The sequence below is a fragment of the Mustela putorius genome, unplaced genomic scaffold (assembly GCF_011764305.1).
Source record: "Mustela putorius furo isolate JIRA1106 unplaced genomic scaffold, ASM1176430v1.1 tig00003867_pilon_pilon_pilon, whole genome shotgun sequence".
NCBI classification, from domain to species: domain Eukaryota; kingdom Metazoa; phylum Chordata; class Mammalia; order Carnivora; family Mustelidae; genus Mustela; species Mustela putorius.
The window spans coordinates 7,466,878-7,489,147 of NW_025422019.1; the positions used below are offsets into that span (position 1 = coordinate 7,466,878).

Consider the following 22,270-nt stretch of genomic DNA (forward strand, 5'->3'; position numbering starts at 1 on the left):
TGATGTAAGAGCAGCTGTTGCTCCCAGGACTTTTGTCTTACATATAATCCCCCAAATGTAAAAATGTTTGGTAAATGTTTATTCAAACTTGAAAGAAACACCAACTCTATGTCTTTTTGTTTGTTTGTTTAAAGATTTTATTTATTTATTTGACAGAGAGAGATCACAAGTAGAGAGGCAGGCAGAGAGAAAGAGAGAGGGAAGCAGGCTCCCTGCTGAGCAGAGATCCCGATGCGGGACTTGATCCCAGGACCCTGAGATCATGACCTGAGCTGAAGGCAGCGGCTTAACCCACTGAGCCACCCAGGCGCCCCCAACTCTATGTCTTAAGGATGTTCTATAATTGAAACTTTTGGATCGTTTCCTGAACTTGTCCACATTAGTGAATATTCGGTTTTATTTGTCTACTAAAGAATAAAACATTAGCATCCTTTTATGTCCTGTACTGGGTCACCAAACATCTTGTTCTTGCCTTGCACAAAAGTCTGGGGATTCCAGCCATCACCGTCCAGCTTCAGGTGGTTTGATACGCTTAGGGAAGTTGGATTCTGAGGTAAATAGAAAACAGTTTTTTGTCTTTAGGGTTTTTGTTTTTAAATCATTTCTGGTTAATTTTATATTTTATGATTTCAAGGAATTAGAAGTAAAGCCAGACCAAGATTATTTCAGACATAAGAAAACATTTCGGGAACCAGTCTTCCTGCTTCTGTTTTACCCTGCTGGCCTGGCATGTCTCATGCAGTCCTTTTGACAAACATGGCCAGAGAAAAGCAGCAGGGTGTCAGAGAGAAGACATTCTGTTTTAGTGAGCTGATAATTCTCTTTCAAATACCGATTAAAATCACCATCTGACCACAACTTAGCCAGATCCTCTGCACTCTGAAATGGTCCTTGGAGGCCTCCTGGGGCAACAGCCATGTGTCAGTTGCTCTGGAGAACAATGCGTTTTGTGAACCTGGAGAAATCACTTCGCCTCTCCGGACCTTGGTTTTTCTTATCTGTTGGTGCAGGGAGTGGACTAGATGATTATCTGTATCTCATTCAGCCTCATGGTACTAGAAGTTGATATTGTGTAACGAACCTTAACCTTTGTAGGTTCTAAATATGTACTTTTTCCTTGACTCAGTCTTGGGATGTGGCTGGAAACCCAATTTCCTTTGGAAGTTTTTACTGCTTAAGACAAAGGCAAAACCAGAAATCTATACAAATCATTTAAAGGTTAATAGTTGCCAAGCCAACAGTCTGACACTAATAGCCTAAACTCTGGCTAATGTTTTATTATTGGAGGCAGGAGGTGGGGGCATGGGGCAGGGCTCCAGTCTTCAGGGAGCCCGTGGTTTCGTGGAGGTTAAAGCAAACATGTGGTTCAAAGTAAGATGCCCGAGGAGTTTGGAGGGGCTGGAAGAGGCAAGGAAGACTGCCTGAGGGTAGTTAGAACCTGAGATTGGCTGTGAGGAGTAGTTAGGGAGAGGATTCTAATGGTGTGCCAGGGCAGCACGGCCAGGAGAAGGGAGCATGGGCCTAGAAGGCTCCATAGAACCCAGACTGCCGTGGTGTTCTATACATCAAGTGGAGCTGGTCCCACCCCACAGGGCTGTCATAAAGTGTCAGGCACAGTGTCTGCTTTGGAGTGGCCGTGCCGACTGCCCTTCCAGCATTACTTGAGGCGGGGAGTAGCTCCTTGGCTCTGGTGGACTGGCTCTCCTCGGATCCGGACGTGACTCATGGGCTTTAGCTCCTCAGGAAAGGCATCTTACTCCAAAACAGGCAAGAGGGCCATTGTTTAATGTCAGAGCCTTTGAATGCGAAGTCCTGAGTTCTCATCCTATTTGCCTTTCACTGGCTGTGTGACTGGGCAAGTGACAGGCACTTTCTGGGTCTCTAGAATGCCCGTGCACAGGAGCAGGGTTACATCATGCCCTGCAGGGCTCTGTTGAACATGGAAGGTAGCATTTTTTCTCTCCTTGTCCACTGAAGAAAATAGACAGATTGACAGAACTTTTGACAGGCTTTTTACATCTTAAACAAAGCAGATATAACTGCACTTTTCTAAATACATCTAAGAAGCTATTTAAATTGGTTGAGCAAGCTTTAAAACACCAGTAGAAAACACAGCTTTTGTCTTGGGGCTTGTGCATGGAGTTGCTGTCACATTGTTACCTCCAGAGTGGAGGTAACAAAACACCATGAGATTTGAGAGGTAGACACTGAGGCTGCATGGAGGAGGCTTCTGTGTGCCGCCCAGCTTCCCGTCTGAGATTTAGGTCATCTCTTCCACCCTTCCTGAGAGGCCGGCTGGCCCAGTGTCTGCGGTGCCCTCCTGGGCTCTCAGCCCCTCCTGACTGCTCTGCACTTTTTCTTCAGGGCCCTAATTCTGCCCCTGGGAGTAGGACAGACTAAGTCTCCCCCTTTACTGTCTTAATACATCTGCAAGAGAAAGTATTGCCCTTAATCTGCTTTTCCAGGCAAGGATGTGATGGCTCTCGTGTTAGACATCTTTTCATTCAGACTCAGCCTGAATTTTTCCCGTGAAAAAGAATTTTTTTTTTCCCCCAAGAGAAAAAGCTCATCAAAGAGCCGTAGAAGGTAATGTGGAAATTCTTGTTTTATAGTCTCCCGCTCAATTTTCTGATGAGGGAAGCTGAGGCCTGGAAAGTGGAAGAAATTTCTCCCCAGGCCGCCTCACCAGTTGATGACAGAACCAAAACTCAGGCCTGTGAATGTTCTACTTGGAGCTTTTTTCTCTTCCCCGCCTTGCTCCCTCTGGTATGGTACTGAGCCTGGCTAAGTGAGGACTCACAAGCAGGTCCAGGCCTGTGCTGGCACTCCCCCTTAAATCCCGGCATTTATTAAGTGCTAGTCTCTCACCAATGACCAAATCTCTCCGGGATCCTTGTGGATACCAAAACTCAGCGTGGATCCCTTTTGTATAAGGTCTTTCTGGCCTTTCCCCAGAAGGTGGCGCCATGCTTTTCCTTAGCTTCCACATTTTTGAGGCGCTAAAGGTAGGTATGCCCAACTGGGAAGACTTCTTCGATTCCACTCATTGTTTAGGAACATTTGCGTTTTTGTGTGTGTGTGTGTGCACTTAAAAAACTTTTTTTTTATTCAACCAATTTTTCTGGTGTGTCTGTGACAGAGCCAAATCAAACTTTGCAAACGTAAAAGACAATCCAAATTTTGACAAGCTCTTTGCTCTAGAAGAAACCTTATCTTTAAGCAAACATTCATTAATATTCCGAGTAATGATCTCATTTTTTAAAAAAGTTAGATGAGGAAATTATGCTCTTCCTAGCTAGCTAAAATTATTTTACTAACTGTGAAAAGAAAAAAAATTCCTTGTGTTTCTGACTAGACTATAGCAGAATCAGAGTTGGAACAGTTAGGATCACTTTAAGGTGGGTTATAACCTGCTTGATGCTGCCTTTCCTTAAATATGCCCCATCCCCCTTTTTAAAATCCTTGCCATCTCTGGCCACCTTGTCTCCTAAACAGTATTGTTCTCCTTTCTTTCTGGTGCCCATGTTTACTTTTGCACTCTGTTTGCTTACATTTATAATCTTTGCTTCTTATGTTACATAGAACACAGGAGAAAAACCTAAAGTTCACCCTGAGTCAGGCAGCTCGCCAGAAACTGGGGGCTTGGCATCTAGAGGGAAGTCAGGAACACCTACCTGCCTTGCCAAAGATGATGTCTGTCTTGGGAAACTTTCTGTAACCTCAGTAGGCGAGAGGGCCTCAAACTTACCATTTCTAAGTGCACCTTCTGGCTTTTTATTTTCCCACATTTTCCAAAGACCTTTTTATGTTAGGTACATTTGAATAAATGCTTCATGCAGGTGACGTGGAGAATTCCTGGAGTTCTAAGAGAGGAAGTTCTCCTTGGCTTTGGCTTTCAGCTCAGCAGATATGAAAGTCTGTGGCCCCAGCAGCTGACCAGAGGGTAGCTCTCTTTCACCGGAATGACAGGAGAGCATGGAGAGGTGGGAGGGGAGGAAGACCCCCTTGTGATGGGATGGAGTTCTCACCATGAGTCTGCCAGGAACCTGCCTTGTCCTGTTAATGCTGGCTGCATCCCTAGGGGCATGGAGGAGTTGTTTGCTCCTCTCAGGACGTTAAGTGGCGCAGCTGATGCTTGGATCCCAGGCTGTTTCCATGCCTGTCTTCCCACCCACTGAGCTGCTGCCCAGCTCCCAGCGGAATCTTTTTTTTTCTTTTTTAATATTTTATTTATTCATTTGACAGAGAGAGATCACAAGTAGGCAGAGAGGCAGGCAGAGAGAGAGGGGGAAGCAGGCTCCCCGCTGAGCAGAGAGCCCGATGTGGGGCTTGATCCCAGGACCCTGGGATCATGACCTGAGCCGAAGGCAGAGGCTTTAACCCACTGAGCCACCCAGGTGCCCCTCCCAGAGGAATCCAAACGTGGATTCCTGTCCATTAGTGTTTTCTACCTTGGCTATATCTATGAAGTTATCCAGTATTTTCTGCCCCTGCTGTTTTTTCCCTCATATTTAAAAACTAAGATACATGGTTTCTTCTGTCAGTACCAAGCTTTCTGAGCGGTATGTTAGGATACTTGCAAACCATGATTTCATACCACAGAAAGGCATGGCTCAGAGCATCTTCTCCCTGTGGGACCACCTTAGAAGAGAGATAGACCCCCCTCTTCCACTTTCCACCGTCTGCTTAGTGGAACGTGCCCACTGTTGGGCTTTCCCAAGTGCACCGTGGACTTAGAGCAACCCCTGGGACATATAGGAACTGAGAAGGAAGAAAGACACTTGACCTTAGGGTAATTCATCACATGATGGAAGTCTTCTAAGAAGTACACTGCCTCTCTTCAAATAGCTGATTACTAGAAAAAAACCAACCTGAACTAAAGTCTCTTTTGTAAAAAGGACAGAGCTGTTGCCTTTCAGCCATGTCACCTGGAACGGGACCCTCTGGGCCTCCTGTGGTTGATTTTGCCCAAGGCTCAAGTTGGTCATTTATAGATAACTTGCTTCCTCCTCATTTTCTGGGCTAACTCCTCGGTTAGAACATGTAAATGCAAATCAGTGAGGCATGCCCCAGAGGTGACTTTGCCAGTCATGAGCATTTTTAAAAATACATACACTGTGGGGAAATTTGACAGACTCACTGAGCACCTCGTCACCTTGTGTATGTTGGGCATTATCCTGGGTCCGACAGAAAGATGGCAGAGAGGGGAGCTCTCCTTCAAGGGACTTTTAGACTAGTGCGAGAGAGCACTTCAGCAAGGTGTTTGAGTGCAGTGATGAAGGTGTGCACACAAGGCTTCCCAGAAGCTGTACTACAGCGAGTGAGCCCTGAAGGATGACCAGGCCCAGCCAGGTGAAGCGCACAAGGGAGCGACAGTGAGGAAGGACAGAGGAGTTAGTCCAGGTCTCTGATAAGTGGCCGGAGGGGCACATGCAGGGCGTGCCATCAGCTTGGTGTCACTAGGGCACAGGGGGTCAGGGGCCATAAACACTGCTAGACGGGCAGGCAGGAGCCAAGCCTTGCTGGCCTTCCATGATGTCTCGACGAATGTGGGCCTGGTTCCGGGTTAACTTCTCATAGATTCTTGGCAAGGGCATACCCACTTGATGTGAGTGCCAGGCTGCGTTGGAGGGGGTCCTCTGGCCAGAGCTCTGCTCTCTGGTGGTCCCAGAGCTCCCCGCAGTGTCCTCTTAGCTGCAAGCGTTTGTAGCTTATCTCTCACTCCAATATCTGTCACAGTTGATACCTTTTAAATCCTCATTTTAGAATTTTTTTAAGAATTGAGGCCCGATTATCAAACCAATTAAGTGTCTTGCCAGAGGAATAAACGCAGATGTGCCTGCCACGCTGCTCTCAGAGGTTGAGAATGTGCCTCCGCAACTCTGGAGCTGCCCTTCTTGAGGTGAAAGGTTAAAGGTCACATGCGCCCAGGGCCACACAGCAGTGTGCTTTCAGGGGACCTGGGTGGAGAACACTGCACCTTGGCAGGAGATTGAGTTGACAAGAAGAAAATCATGGTGGGCTTTCCTTAAATTGTCTCGTGTGTCTGTGAAGTGGAGGGCGATGTCATCAGTGTGACTGAGTTCATGCTTGCTGACAGGGCAGTCTGCCCGCTTGTCCTGAGGTGTCTGGGAAGGCCGAGCTGGCTGCCTGACTCACCCAAAACCCTTGCAAATGGTAAAGGAGGCCGGGGTGGGGGGAGGGGACAGTGCTGGTTTGGCATGACCAAGGGCCCTTGAACTGGTGTCATCCCCACAGAGCACCTGGGATGTGTTCCGCAGACATTCGCTCTGTGTCCCCTCCCTCACCAGCTTCCTGTCGTCTAAACCTGGCCAACTGTAGGATGCTCTGCAGGCAGCAGCCCACCACCACCCGGCCCCTGCCTGCTTCTGTGGCCTGGTCCCCACCACTTTGCCTCCTCATGCTGCTCGTGCACAGACCACCCTCCCACCCCAAGCCAGCACTGTTGAGGGCTAGACCCAGGGCCCAGCTGTTTTCCTCACGCCTGCGGCCTGAGCTCTGAGCTCAGGCCCTGACACATAGGAGTAGATGTAGGCACACACACAGCACAAAACAGAAGGCACAGGGAATGGTGATATGAAAGAAACCTTGCTCTTAGGCTTATTGAGAATAAGATTCTTTCGAAGTAAAATGACCTCTCTCCAGTGCTTTGCACCCAAGCCTGACCTTTCACGTAAATAATAATGAACACATATGAATTGTGGGTGTTCTTGATACCTGTTTTCTCACATGTACACGGATTTCATCCTTGTAGCATGCTGATTAGGGTCCCCAGTTTGGCTCCTGAAAGGATGAATGCACAATCCCAGTCTGTGCTGCCACAGTGAATGCATTGTGTCCACAAGCATGCTGGCCAGGTGACAGGGGCGTGAGCAGAGCAGACACACGGACTGCTGAGGCACACTCCAGGAAGTGAGCCCTGTTCACGTGGTATGGTAACCCTGGCTGAACACAAAGCTGGGCTGTGTCTTTTTGCGAGGCCATGACCGCAGTGCCCTGAGATCTGACCCTGCTCCTCCTAGAGAGAGGAGCTGGAGCTCTAGGGGGGCAGTGTCTCAGTCACGGCCCTGCAGTGACCTCATGTGGTCCATGTGTCCTATCCTCCTGGCTTGTAAGCCCTGATGTCTTAGCCCACTCTTGCCCAGGTCTAGAAGATGCCTTCTAGATGGTCTGTCTCCCATTTTTGTTGGTCAGTGTTTGCTTCAATTACGAGAGCACTGGGGTGATTGAAGGCTTGAACTGATAACCTTGGTACTGTTGCTGAATAAAGACAGAGCTGACTTGTTTCAAATAGCAGAACACAAAGCAGAGAAGAAGCTGGGTGGAATGCCTAGCCCAGGGTGGGTAGTAGGAGAAAAATAGTAGATTTCCATTACATTTCATAAGAAAATGCATCCATGTTTACAGCCTGGTGTTTTGTTGATTGTTTATATATGCAGCCTTGTGCTGTTAGTAGGAGTGACTTCCATTTACTGTATAGTACATTTTGGTACCACTTACCAAATGATATTTGTGAGGTCTCCCTATCTTACAGATGAGGAGATGGGGGCTTAACACTTGTGAATGGTGTCGCTGGGGTTTGCCACCTATGTCCAGAGCCCACACTCTTTGTTCCTTGCTGGGTTTTGCATTTAACTTCTACTTTATTACACACCCTTCTGGTGGCCTCTAGTACAAGTACCGTGTGTTCTCGCACATCACGACCTCTTCAGAGGTCAGAGGCTGCTTCTTTGGCCCTGAGGTAGCCATTTCATGCGCTTCCTTCAGAGTGCAGGATGAGGGGATACCAGCACAGATTGTTGGAAAAGCAGCTTTCCCTAAGAAACCCAGGGAAACCCAGAGAGTTCTTTCCGAGCCTTTCCAACTGCTTTACAGCTAGGTGTTTCCATGGAATCGTAAGTATTGAAGCCATTTTTCTTCTAGGCTTCTCTCTAGCTGTTTTGATTACAGATGTCCCACAGGCTGTTGGAAAGCATTTATATTTATTTTTAGGCCCTAATCTTCTAGGTCAGAGACTCTCAAATTTTCCTGTATGGGAGACTTTCCCAAGTACTCATTAAAACAGCTTGCTGGGGGCATACCTGGGTGGCTCGGTCAGTTGAAGCATCCAACTCTTGGTTTTGGCTCAGCTCTTGATCTCAGGGTGGTAAGATTGAGCCCTGCATCAGGCTTCACACTCAGCAGGGAGTCTGCTATGAGATTCTCTCTCTCCCTCTGCCCCTCCTCACCTAGTGGCACATGTGCTTGCTCTCTGTCTCAAATAAATTTTTAAAGATTTTTCTTTAACTAATTTATTTGGCAGAGAGAGAGCATAAGAGGTAGTAGGGTCGGAGGGAGAAGCAGACTCCCCGCTGAGCAGGGAGCCAGACATGGGGATCCATCCCAGGACCCTGAGATCATGACCTGAACCAATACCAAGAGTAGGATACTAAACTGAGCCACCAGGTGCCCTGTCAAATTAAAACAAAACATTAAAATGAAACAAAACAACAATAACAAAAAACCCGAAACAGCTTGCTAGGCTCCGTTACCCACCTATGCCCTCCCCTGTCTCTGATTCAGCCAGTCTGGGTTGGGGCCAGAGAAGCTGGATTTCTAGCATGTTCTCAGGAATGCTGCTGCTGTAGGGGGGAGGCAACACTTGGATAACTACTTCTCCAGGGCTTCTGGAAGGATCCATGTGCCTACCTTCCCATGCCCCCATCCCCTGTAAAATCACCCTCCAAATCACCCTGCTTTTACTTCTTTGTACAAAATTAGCCAGAGGCATCAGGTGAAGTCTGTGTCTGGCTTCCAGAGTTAGGCATCAGTGTGACTTGGTCTTCAGGAGCTCACTCGTGTGGGGACCTGGTGTTGCAGGTAGTGAGAGCAGCCGAGGAGGCGGCATCCACGCTGGCCAGCTCCATCCACCCAGAGCAGTGCATCAAAGTCCTTTGTCCCATCATCCAAACAGCCGACTACCCTATCAACCTCGCCGCCATCAAGATGCAGACCAAAGTCGTCGAGAGGATCGCCAAGGAGTCCTTGCTGCAGCTCCTCGCTGACATCATCCCAGGCTTGCTACAGGTGGGCCCTCCTGGCGGCTGGCCGGCACCTGTCTGCCTGGGGCTATGAGGCCGGGAGCAGGCACTGCCCCACCTGGAGACATGGGGGCTTTGCTCTCCCCATTCAGTCAAGGGTCGGGGAGGAAAAGGCAGGTGCCGACCTGTGCTTTTAGGAGCCTGTGCAGCTGTATGGCTTGGACACCCTACGCCTTCTGTTTTCTAATGCACCCACCCCTGAAGGTAGCAGGAAGATCTTCCTGGAAGATTAGAACTGTGGCTCCAGGAATGAGCTTTCTGTTTACTGTAAATATATTTTGGTCATTTTTGTTGTTGTTCATTCCTTCAACAAAGCCCTATGGCACATCTGTGGGCCTCAGCCCTGGGCAAGGTGGGCCAGGGATCAGCTCCAGGTCCTTGCTCTGCTCTCCAGCAGTCACTTACTGAAAGCTTTCTAAGCATGAGGCATAACGTTGGGCTTCATACAACAGTGCGGGCGGCTCCAGATGCGGGCACCACGCGCCATTATTGTAGGTACGAGTGGAGCTTGCTGAGATCAGAGGCTGAGGGCTGATTTTGGGGCTGGGGCAGTGGAGAGAGGAGGGCTCACAGAAGAGCCAGTTTACAGTCGCACCGTGGAAGGGAGAGAGTGATTTCAGCGGGGAGGGTAGAGAGAAATGAGCTTCACAGTTTAATAAATACTGCTGCTTGCTGAGCACTCGGCTTGGGACATTAAATGCAGACTGAAAAATCCCCAGGGCTGCTGGGACAGCAGTGAGTAGTCCCATTTGAGTGGGGCAAGGGCCAGGCCAATAGGTAGGTCAAGGCCCATTTGTAGAGGATGCATGTATCGGGCTGTGGGCCTGGATGCCCCCACAAAAGTTCTGCCCACAGGAGTGCAGGATGCAGTTCTCGTTTCTTAAAAGCCATTTTCACACAAGGCTTGCTTTCCCCAGGGGGCGCCCAGGTGACTCAGTCAGTTAAGCATCTGCCTTTGGCTCAGGTCATGATCCCAGGATCCTGGGCTCAAGTCCTTTGGTCAGGGCTCAGCGGGCAGCCTACTTCTCCCTCTCCCTCTGCTCCCCCCCACCACCTACTCATGCTTGCACTTGCACTTTTTTCAAGTAAGATAAAATTAAAAATAAATATATTTGCTTTACCATTGGGAGAAATGTGAAAGAAGCAAGCTATTTCCCCCCCCCCCAAATTTTTGTCCCAGTCTCTCTGGCACACGTGTATGTCGGGGGGCACTGCCACGACAGCTCTGGTGAAGCAGCCCCCCTGTGCACAGGTGGGCCACTGTGCTGCCTGCCAGCCTCCCGCTTCCGACCCTGGGAACCAGCTCATTTTCCACACTGTGAAAACCTCTGTGGGTTCAGTGGCAGATCTCAGGTGTGCTGTGGTCATTGGCAGCAAGTTCACGGATGAACTATGAGGGCATTTGTGGAAATGTGGGTGAGATGTTGACTGTGAAGCAGTTCTTTGATCTCATTTCCTTTTTGTGTCCCCTCTGACTTTGTAGGGCTATGACAACACTGAAAGCAGTGTACGTAAGGCCAGCGTGTTTTGCTTAGTGGCAATTTATTCCGTAATTGGAGAAGAGCTGAAACCTCACCTCGCGCAGCTCACGGGGAGCAAGGTATGTATAGTGTTACATGAGCTGGTCGCACACCTGGGCTCCGCCAGCCATCGTGGATCTGCTTGGCTGCAGATTTTCTTTGTGCTTGCCTCCACACAGCCGGAGTCCCCCATGGGTGTCAGCAGTGGTGATAGCAGGCGCTCGACAGGTGCTTGCCAAGGCCCAGGTCCTGGACGCTGTTGTCTGCGCTTGGCGTGTGTTGATGCATTCGCTCGTGGCCAACATCCCTGTGGGACAGGGGCAGTTATCCCACATTTAACTGCCCAAGGACACACACAGCTCAGCTTTCTCTCACTATGCTGCCTCTCGTGTTCCTTTCAGAGTTTTCTAGAATCAGAGGCCAAGTGTGGACTAAAAGGCCGATTAGCTCATTGCAGCCAAGGATGGCTAACATGCTTATTGGTTTCAAAATCTGAAGAGCCTGCCAGTTGAGAGCAGGCAGATGCCCCAAGCTCTGGCAGGAGTGGCAGCTTGAACTCCTGGGCCATGCAGGCCTCTGGCCTGGTGACAAGGCTACTCCAGGGACTGCCCATGGGGGAAGTACGTCAACATGGAGTTAGAACACCCTGGCAGTGTTCTGGATAAAAAACCGTGAAGCCAGAGGGGCCTGATGCACTCCTTATGAAGGATAGAATCAACAAGTAAGGCCCCATGTCTTTCCACATGGAGCTGTTCCCGACACAGCTGGTGAGCCTCACAGCCAGGGCCTTGCTTCCCCAGAGTTGTGGCAAGGCCAGCTTGCCTGCCTCTGCCCAAGCAGGATTTGCCCCTCAGCACCACTGACACTTGAGGCCACCTTGTTGTCAGGACTTCTCCTGGGCATTGTAGGAAGATCAGCAGCACTCCCACTGCCCTCTGTATCTTCCGGTAGCACCCCCATCATCGGTAATCGGGCTGGTAATCCCTGTGGAGTCTGCACATGGCCACATCACCCGTGGAGGGCAGAATCTCCCCTGCTCGAGCACCACCGATCCTGGGGGAGACACTTGACTCTTCTCGCAGGCAGAAATAAGCAGCGGGGTCGGAGGGTGTGAGTGAGGCAGCTGTGGATAAGTGATTTCGGGGGTTCTTTGCCTGATTCCATTTTCACTTCCTCTTTTCCTTTTCTCCTACAAAAAGACTCTTCACTGATTCCTACCCTAGCCACGATCTGAGGAATATTGAGACAAAGGTCACCGGCAGTGAGAACTAAAAGACAGCTTTCACAGAGGAAATTCAACTTTTAAAAACCATCCCCAAGTAATACTAGACCCAGATTTTGTCCAGCAATTTTCATTTTCCTCAGTAAGGCAACTGCCCCATCATCTCGTTTGACCTTTCTAATATATATGGATTGAGAAGATGCAGGTGTTTTCTCATCCCTGTCTGGCAGCCGGCCTGCTGCTGCTCCTTTCCACGGTGGCCTTGGGCCAGAGCTGGTTACAGCTTGAGTCTGCTCAGAGGGCTTAGGGCTTGCGCCGCTCCACTTTGGTGGCCCAGTTCATCCTATTACGGCCGTTCGTTGGGATAACTCTTTTTGTAGACTCATGTGTATGTCTCCACCACCGAAAATCAGTAGCTGACAGACATGGTGCTAAGTCTGTTTGACTAGAAACAAAAGAATTCCTGTTTCTCTGTAGAGAAGGGCCCAATGCAAGGACACAGAAGGCATGCATATGGGGCATTTTAAAGTGTCCTGTCGCTGTGGCAGCAACAGCATCTTTGAGGTCAGACAACCTGCCTGTGGTCTCTGCCCCCCACTTCCTAGCTAGCTCTATGACCTTGAATAAGCTTTCATTTCTCTTTCTGTTTTTTTTTTTTTTTAATTATGGCAGAATATACATAACATACAATTTGCTATCTTTACCATTTTTTATAGTTCACTGGTAATAAGTACATTCACAGTGCTATGTGACCATCACCTCCGGAATATTTTTCATCTTGTAAAACCAAAACTCTGTACCCATTAATAGTAATTCCTCGTTATTACCTCCTCGCACCCCCTGGCCACCACAGTTCTATTTAGTCTCTCTGAATTGGACTACTCAGGTGCTTCATGAAAGTGGAATCATTTGTCTTTCTGTGACTGGCATATTTCACTTAGAATAACGTCCTTGAGGTTCATCCTTTGTGGTAGCATTTGCCAGAATGTCCTTCCCTTTTGAGGCTGAATAATATTCAATTATGTGTACATACAACAGCCTGCTTTTCCATTTTTTGGTAACGGACACTTGTTCTTTCCACTTGTGGCCCTTGGGAGTCATGCTGCTCTGAATGTATGTATAAAAATCAGTCTTTGAGACCTGACTTTCAGTTCTTTTGGGTTATCCATGCAGGACTGGAATTGCCAAATCCTAGAATAACTTTTCCGTGGTGGTTGTGCCCTTTCACGGTCCCAAGAATAGCACCGACAGGCTACAGTTTCTCCACATGCTAACCAGCATTTGTTTTTTTCTCTTTTTTGATGGTGGCCATCCCAGTGGCTGGTGGTCCTGTGTTGGCTGCTTGGTGTATCTTCTTTGGAGAAATATCTACTCAAGTCCTTTGTCCATTTTGATTTTTTTTTTTTTAAGTTCTTGGCTTTTAGCAGTTCTCTGTATATTTTAGATATTAATCCTTATCTTTTGATGCGTAAATTTTTTTAATGTGAAGCTTTTGCCCTGTGTTTTCTTCTAAGAGTTTTATAATTTAACTCACACATGCAGGTTCTCTGGCCCATTTTGAATTAATTTTTATGTGATATTAGGTAATGCTCCAATTTCATTCCTTTGCATGTGGATATCCAGTTTCCATGACACCATTTGTTGGAAAGACAACCCTTTCTCCATTAACTGGTGATTTTATATCTTAGGACTTTGCTAAATGTATTAGTCTTAGCAGGGTTTTTTGGGAGAATCGTTAAGGTTTTTTACATATAAGATCTTCATCATCTATGAGTAGAAACTATTTTACTTCTTTCCAGTTTGGAGGCCTTTTATTTTTTCTTGTCTTGTTTCTCTGACTGGAACTTCTAGTACCAAATTGAATAGAAGTGGGGAGTATCAGCATCCTTGCTTTGTTCCTGATCTTCGAAGAAACACTTAGTCTTTTACCATTGAACATAATGTTCATCGTGGGCTTTTGATGTAATTTTTGATATGTTGAGTTAGTTTCCTTCTGTTGCTAGTTTATTGAGTAATTTTATTATCAAAGGATGTTGAATTTAGTTATCCTCAATTGAAATGATTGTGTGGTTTTTTTTCCCATTCATTCTGTTAATTATATTGATTAGATTTTCATATGTTTAGCTATCAATGAATTTCAGGAACAAATCCCACTTCACCATAGTGTATACTCTTTTTGATATGCTCTTGAATTCAGTTTTCTAGATTCTTCTCAATGATTTTTACATCAGTGTTCATAAGAGGTACTGACTCGTAGTTTTCTGTTCTTATCTTCATCTGGCTTTGGCATCAGGACAATGCTGAACTGACAGCATGAGTTTGAAAGTGCTCCTTAATCTTTGATTTCATGGAAGAATTTGAAAAGGGTTGGAGTTAGTTTGCTAAATTTTTGGTAGAATTTACTAGTGAAGCTATCTGGTCTAGGGCTTTTCTTTGTAAGAAGTTTTTTCTTGTTATGTTTTTGTTTTTGTTTTACTGCCCCAGTCAATGAAAGTGAGACTTTATGGAAGCCCTAGGGCCTTGGGATTCTGGCAAGGAATGGGTCTGCAGGCAAAAAAAGAGCTGGTGGAGGGGCAGTGGGCAGTATTTGATTTTCTCAGGGCACAGGTTGTTGCCGTGGCACACTTGCTGTGGCAGATGACTGCAGGGGTGCAGGCGAGCAGAACCCTAGGAGCAGGTCATCTTGTCGCAGTTGGATTTCTGGGCCAGTGGTGGAGGAAGGGCTCGATGATGCCACCTTATAGGTGAATCTCCAAGTACAGGATGGCCTCTTTCTGGGTAGTGCAGTCTGAGACAGTGCAGCCGCCCTTCAGCTGTTTGCCCACAAAAATCAGATGCTGCTGGTCAGGCAAGATGTCTTCCTTGTTGTGGATTTTACTTTTAATGTTCTCAGGGGTGTCACTAGGCTCGACCTCAAGAATGACTGCCTTACCATCAGGATCTTTACAGAGAGCTGCATCTCCACATCTGCCGCAGGGCCGATGCACCTAGGAGATTTTTTATTACTGATTGGATCTCCTCACTAATTACAGATCTGTTTGCATTTTCTTTTTCTTCATGATTCAGTCTTGTTTCGAGGAATGTGTCCATATCATCTGGGTTGTCTGGTTTGTTGGTCTACGTTTATTTGTAGCATTCTTTTACAATATTCTTCTTTCTTTTTTTAAGATTTTACGTATTTAGGGCACCTGGGTGACTCAGTGGGTTAAGCCTCTGCCTTCCGCTCAGGTCATGATCCCAGGGTCTTGGGATTGAGCCCCACATTGGGCTTTCTGCTCAGCGGGGAGCCTGCTTCTCTCTCTCTCTCTCTCTCTCTCTGCCTACTTGTGATCTCTCTCTCTCTCTGTCAAATAAGTAAATAAAATCTTTTCTAAAGAAAGATTTTATGTATTTATTTGAGAGAAAGAAAAAGAGAGAACAAGTGGAGGGAGAGGCAGAGTGAGAAGCAGACTCCTGCTGAGCAAGGAGCCCAACGCAGGACTCAATCCTCAGGACTCTGAGATCATGACCTGAGCCGAAGGCAGACCTCTAACTGACTGAGCCACCCAGGCGCCCTTGATCTTTTTTTATTTCTATAGAGTTAGTTGTAAGTCCCACATTTTGTTTGTGACGTTAGTAATTTGAGTCTCCTTTTTTTTAGGTAACTGAGCTAAAGTAAAGATATGTTAATTTTGTTTATCTTTTCTAAAAACTAACTTTTGGTTTCATTGATTTTTTTTTTTCAGTTTTTCTATTTTCTTTATCCCTGTCCTAATCTTTATCATTTTCTTCTTTCTCGGCTTAATTTATTCTTCTCTTTCTACTTCCTTGGGATGTAAAGTTAGGTCATTGCCGTGGGGTCTTCCTTCTGTTTTAATCTAAGCATTTGCAGCTATACCTTTCCTCCTTTGTGCTGCATGTGCTGCGTCCTTTTAGTTTGGGTATGTTGTGTTTTCGTTTTCATTTGTCTCAAGATCTCTTCTAATTTTCCTTGTGATTTCTTTGTTGACCCTTTGGCTGTTTACCAGTGTGTGTTGTTTGGTTTCCCCAAATTCGTGAATTTTTCTGTTTTGTTTCCATTGGCTGACTTTTCACTTCATCCAGTTGTGGTCCGAGAAGACACTCTGTATGGGATTGTCTTTGTAAATCTATTGAGACCTAATTTGTGGCCTGACATACAACCCATTCTGGAGCACGGACAGTGTGCACTTGAGAAGGATGTGTATTCTGTTGTTGTGTAGCATATTCTAGATGTGTCTGTTAGATCCAGTTGGTTCGTCCTAGTGTGCAAGTCTTTGGTTTCCTTGTCTTCCTTCTGGTTGCTCTCCCCATTACTAAGAATGGAATCTTGAAGTTTCCCACTGTTACTGTAAAACTCTTTCTCCCTTCAGTTCTGTCAGTGTTTTCTTCTGACGTTCTGCTGGTGTGTTACTATACACTGAAATGTCTGCACTTGGTATATCTTCTTGGTGTATTGACCTTTTATGAATATAAGGACTTTCTTGGTCCCTTGTAAACTTTTTTGATGTAAAGTCTTTTTTGCCCAATATGATTAGCACAGCCTTCCCTGCATGCTTGATTATGGTTCACATGGGCTGGCTTTTTCCAGCCTTTCACGTTCAGCCTCATTTATCTTCCCTAAAGTGAGTCTCTTATAGACAGCATAGAGTGGGACCATGTTTTTCTCACCCATCCTGCCAGTCTCTCTTTTCACGGGAGAGTCTAACCATCTCCACTGGAAGCAACTCCTGGGGAGGGGAGACTTCTGTCATCTGAGCATATGTTTTCTATATGCTATAGAGCTGTTTCTGTCCCTTGCTTTTCTGCATTACTGTCTTCTTTTGTGTTTTCTTTGTGTACTGAAATGTTTCTGTTCTCGATTCTGTCTGTGTATATTCTGCAGCTGTTTTCTTAGCAGTTGCTGTGGGGATCACATCTGACACCCTCAGGTTATAGCAGTCTACAGTTGGAACTTGTACCAGCTCATGGAGCAAGTGAACCCCAGCCTTTTCCTTTGAACCCCTGTGCTGCCCCCTTCGAAGAATCTTTATGAACTCCTTCCTCATTTTGCAGGAGGGGAAGTTGATGTTCAGAAAATGTTTTGCCTGAAGTCACACACAACTAGTTAATGGTGGAGTTGGTTCTGGAACTGTGCTGAATCTGTTGAGCCTCAGGCTGCCGCTTTGTTTGATGACTAGGGTTTCCGTTGAACCTGGTCAGCCATGATTGTATCACTTAGAGCCTTAGAACATTAGAATCCCTGTATAAAATGATGGTACTGCTTCATGGGGCACCTGGATGGCTCAGTTGGTTGGGTGTCTGGCTGTTGGTTTCTGCTTGGGTCACAATCTCAGGTTCTCAGAATCAAGCCCCTAGTCAGCTCCACACTCAGCAGGGAGTCTGCTTGAGATTCTCTCCCCCGCCCCCACAACTCGTGCACATTCTCTGTCTCTCTCTCCCAAATAAATAAAATCTTTCAATAAAATAAAATGTTTAAGATTTTAAGGGGTGCGGAAAGAAAAGCAAACTGTGCCGTACTTGGCTCAGTTACAAAGGCTAAGGCAGTGCTGCAGGTGCTGGTGTGCGGAGAGCCCGGGGCTGGACTGTGGAGTAAAATAGCAGGCCTCAGACACACTGCTGACTCCCTTTGAGTGATATGTTGGGAGACTTAGCCTCCCCTAGGAGCTCCACACAGTTGCTGTCCCGGTGCCCGCTTGTCACTGGGGGCCCACTTTCTTGTGTGCAGTACACACTGAGCCTCTCCTCCTGGGTCTCCTGAAGACCAGCATCATGGCCTGTTCAGAGCAAGACAGGTAAAGAGCTGTGGATAGGAAATATCTCATAATTCCCTCCGTCTTACAAGTTGTGTGTTACGTGCATTTTTTCTGGGTATTCCATTTCCATAAATACTTGTTTCTTTTTGTTCTTCATATGATCACAGAGATGGTCCATATAACATACTAACTTAGTGGGCTTCAAGAAGCATTTAAGAACCTACCAGGTTTTACACTGTTTTACATATTTGTAGGGTCCTAGTGGGCCTACGTTAAGAGCAGATGAGATCCGGTTATGGAAGCCCTTGCGTTGGGAAGCCGCATGCACAGCCGAGGTGCTGTGGTTTAATGACACAGCATTGGCGTCAGGGAGGTCTCGTCTTGCTGGAAGCAGCAAGTGAGGGCTTCACTGACTGCAGCTCGGGGTGGCATGGGCTGAGGCAGAGTGCAGTGCCCATACCACAGGACTTGGAAAAAAGGGATGGGAGCATCCCAATGAGCAGATAGGGTAGGCTTGGCGGATACAGCCTTTGGGATTGGTCTCAGATGACACAGCACCGCAGTGGGCTTGAGGAAGCCGAGATGGGGGTGGAGAGAGGAGATGTGCGTGCAAAAGGAGCAGCTTCAGCAAAGGTGCGAAGGTCAGAAGACTTGACCCGTAGCCTTGTTTAGCCTGCCCTGTCCCCAAGGTACACGGACCTGTGCCCTGCTTTCCCTGACAGCTGCATGCAGCCCTTGGCCGCAGTCACCCCGGAACGTGTACCTCTGCCCTTCACATAGCTGTGTCCCTGGAGCCCTGTGACCCACCTAGTTAGCACCTTTCATTCTGTTCCTGAGAACCCATTGCCACTCGTTCTTCTCTAGATCCTGACCTCCATGGCTGGGCTCTCACCCCCAGCGGATGTGTGCTGCAGCAGTCATAGGCCCTAAGTAAATGGAACATGCTGTTTTCGGGTTTTGTTTTGTTTTGTTTTTTTTTTAAGATATTTATTTATTTATGAGAGAGAGCACGAGCATGAGCAGGGGAAGAGGCAGAGAGAGAAGCAGAGTACCACCCCCCCACCCCCCAAGCAGGGGATCCAGGACCTGGGATCTATGATCCAGGCCAAAGGCAGACAACCAGCTGAACCATGCAGGTGCCCATAACACTGTTTTCTTATCGTCACCTGAGTTTGTTTCGTTGTCTGCTCTCTGATTGCTTTCCTCCTGCTAATGCGTTTGTGTCTTCTTTTTGCAGATGAAACTACTAAACTTATATATAAAGAGGGCCCAAACCACGAACAGCAACAGCAGCTCCTCCTCCGATGTGTCCACACACAGCTAATGCAGCTAATGGCAGCACCAGAGTCTCTTCGTGTAGCCCTAGAAGCAATCGGTGGTGCCTCTCAGAGACCCTCCCCGACCCTCCCCCTCATCGGCTGCCCAGTCAGTACAAGGAGGCCCGCAAATATTTATTACAATCAGTATTTTGGTCCCTTTCAGCTTTTGTGTAGAATCTTACTGGTATTGAATGTAAAGGAAGCAAGGCCTGTGTTACAATCTTCATACAAAGCAAACGGAATAAGAAAAGAGCCGTACGTAAACACATCTTGTACAGTCTGCTGAGATCACAAAACCATGTGTGTGGGGCGCAGTTTCAAAAAAATCAGAGGCCTCTAGCCAATACTTGGTAGAAAGTAGCATTTTCTCTTAGTTAATAACATCGGAGGAGGGTATGTTAATTTGTGCTTCTCTCTCATCCTCGCTTACTTCCTTCTGGATACGGCCTGTGATGCCAGGACAGGGTCGTACGTCTTTGAGTTGTACTGTGAGACCTACTAAGAATGTGAGTCCAGTCTTGGCAAGAAAGAGAGAAAAGCCTGAAGACAGTCTTTTAACAACCACGTGGGATTTTGCTTGTACACGATCTAGACTGGAGGCCCAGGGCCCCCTCCACAGGCTCTTTCCAGGACGGGCTCCCCACCCTTCCGAACACCCCACTCTCACTATCCCCACCCGGAGCCTCCAGTTGAAATCTTTCTTCTGTTTCAATCCAAACTCAAAAATCAAGGTAAATCTGTAACAGCCATCATGGGTGCCTAATGTTGCATTTCATGAAGCGTGGAAGGTACAAGAGAAGGTGTGTGTGTGTGTGTGTGTGTGCTCCTCAGCTCTTGGGGAGACACTATGTTAACAGGCCTCCGCCTTGACCCTGGTGCTTGGTGGTTTGGATTTTCGGATTTAGCGCCATCTCATTTCCTCCCCGGCAGCCTCTGCCTAGGCTTCTCAGTTCTGAAGCATTCTCCGTCAGTCTGGTAAAAGGCGACGCGGTCATCCCAGTTTTGCCTTCTCGGTTTAATTTAAGAGTAAAAGCAAAGCAAAGTCCAGAGAAGCCAAGTATCAGAATCTTTTTTTTTTTTAATTTTATGAATATAAGTACTTCCTTGCTCATCTGTTGAAATAATCCTTGTTTAAGGATAAAGTAGTTTAGCGGCTGGCAAATTGCAGAAAAAGAGAATTTGAAACCCAGTTTTAAAGTCTGTTTCCTTTTCTCCAGTGAGAAATTATCAGAGAAACTACCCTTCTGGAAATATTTTCTTAAGGGTATGATTGCTCCAGTAAAAGGAGCTCTAGACTTGGAATCTGGTTAAATCCATTTTGAGGAAAATTCTCAAAGCCAAATGGAAATCCTTGATGCCATCACAAAGACTTCTGTCCTCTGTCCAAAAGGAACTGTTTTTTTTCTCCGAAAAATGCCTACTCTGGTATTTTTTCATGAGGTGTTCACTATTCCAATGCTGAATCCCCTGCGAGCAGCACCACTGAGACACATGTAGGGTCACCATGGACATCTCTAGACGCTCCCCTGCTCTGGCCCTGTGGCCTTGTGGCCTTGTGTTGGAAGTTGTGATACTATAGCACACATAAACTCAGTTTCATTCAGAATTTATTTTAGATACTTGATTTGGAGCTAGGCACTGAAAATGAAGGTCCAGGAACAGTGAAGCCAGGGTGCCTTCATAGAGAGCGTGTGTGTGTGTGTGTGTGTGTGTGTGTGTTTATAGGGGTCTCTCGCACATGGAGGGAAGTACCCCCCACCGCTGCTGTTGAAGGAACTTCAGGCATGCATTTTAAGTGGTTGAATATTGACTTATTTTTGGCTCAGAACATAGCAGGACCAGGCCTTACTTTCATTGATAAATACCGTTTGTTAATATTTCACTAATGGGATTTCCTTTTTACAATCGACAAGTGAGTCAGGGCACCTTTTGATCACTCCTCTGTCTTAGAAATGTGCGATCTGGTGAGGTTATTTATGAGTTCTTTCACACCTGATGCATTTGAAAAGGCCTTCCTCCTTCAAATCTCTGACTCCCTGGTCTCCCGGCCCCGCCACCTGCAGTTGGGAAGAACCTTGAACATTGCCGAATGTCCTCCTAGTACTCACAAAGGGCTAGCCTTGAATGTCACTTCCCCGATTCAGTCTCCCCACCTAGAGATGCAATCATGGACAGGTCTCTTGGCCTCAGTCAAAACTGCTGCCCTGGCCAGGGAGACTTGCATGCCGCTGCCAGCACCTCACAGGGAGGGAGCCGCACCGACTCCGCCCTCCGAAGCCTGGACAGCAGCCGCAGCCCCGCCTGCCCTCCCTGCAGGCCTCCTTTTGGGCTGAATCACCACACAGAGCAAAGCACCCAAAACTGCAAAACTGTGTTTGCTGCCCCTGTTTACTGGACCGTCCAGGACCCCGAAGAGCCCACCCGAGCCTCCCTCCCGCTGGGGCCGGCTTCCCTCCTGGCTCCCGCTTCTTCCCACGGTGCGGCCCGCAGGCTGAGGCTGCGGGTGGGCACCAGCTTCCTCCGAGTACACTGTGTGTGCTTCGCTGGACCGGCGCGCGGACGGCCCGGGACTGCCTCTCTGTGGCCCCCCACCGGCTTCTCCCTGTGCAGGTGATGCAACCGATTCTGGTCTCATCAGTCTTTTTCTTTCCCTGCCGCCCTTTATTTATCAAGCATACTACTACACGTTAACAGCAAATAAGAACTTTGTAGAATCCCACCAGGACTTTGCTAACAATGATGTTTGGAAATGAAAACAACGCTCGGAAAACTCTCAGCCACCACAATAGTTTTGTTGGCGCTGTGTTCACACGCATGGTCCCCACACCCCCAGGTTGGGTTTTTTGGGTTTTGTTTTTGTTTTTTGGGGGCTTTTCATGTTACATCCATATCTGTATTTATATCTTATTTGTTTCACTTTCAAGTGTATCATGGCAAATGTACAGATTTTTTTGTTAATAATGTGCTAGGATTTGCTAAAAAAGAAAACAAACAAAAAAAAAACCCTTTTGAGTTTGCCCTAGAATAAATGAAACTTAATTCAGTTTCTTGCACTGAAGCTTTTTCCTCCCCTGATGCTATAGATAGCTTATCCTGTCTCCCCAACCCCAGAAGGGGACACATTTATAAAGAATCTGAGGTGGCTCCTTCAAGGGAGTCTTCTCGATGTCAAATCTATCTCTAGGGGAAGTGTCCCACCTGCTATCGGGACCTGCCACCTTGCAGCATGGAGTGAAGGGTTGGGCATAAAGACCCAGGTGGGCTGCCTGAGCAGAGAAAAGGTTAGCTTCCAGGAACTCAGCTCAGGGGCTGCTGCTGGAAGCAGGCTGGACCTTGGGGAAGGGGTTGGAGGGAG

At 47.3% G+C, this 22,270-nt stretch overlaps 1 protein-coding gene across 14 annotated transcripts in view; it reads left to right on the top strand.

Annotated features, from left to right (window-relative positions):
• The window catches only part of CLASP1 (cytoplasmic linker associated protein 1), a 271,909-nt gene extending 249,951 nt beyond the window's left edge, over positions 1-21,958 (top strand). For all 14 annotated transcript variants that reach the window (XM_013060079.2, XM_013060078.2, XM_045066557.1 and 11 more), the window contains 3 exons: positions 8,881-9,087; positions 10,585-10,701; positions 18,834-21,958. In XM_013060079.2, the coding sequence (XP_012915533.1) occupies positions 8,881-9,087; positions 10,585-10,701; positions 18,834-18,920 (411 nt within the window). In that variant the 3' untranslated portion in view covers positions 18,921-21,958. The remainder of the gene's footprint in view (positions 1-8,880; positions 9,088-10,584; positions 10,702-18,833) is intronic.
• The last annotated feature ends 312 nt before the right edge of the window (positions 21,959-22,270 follow it).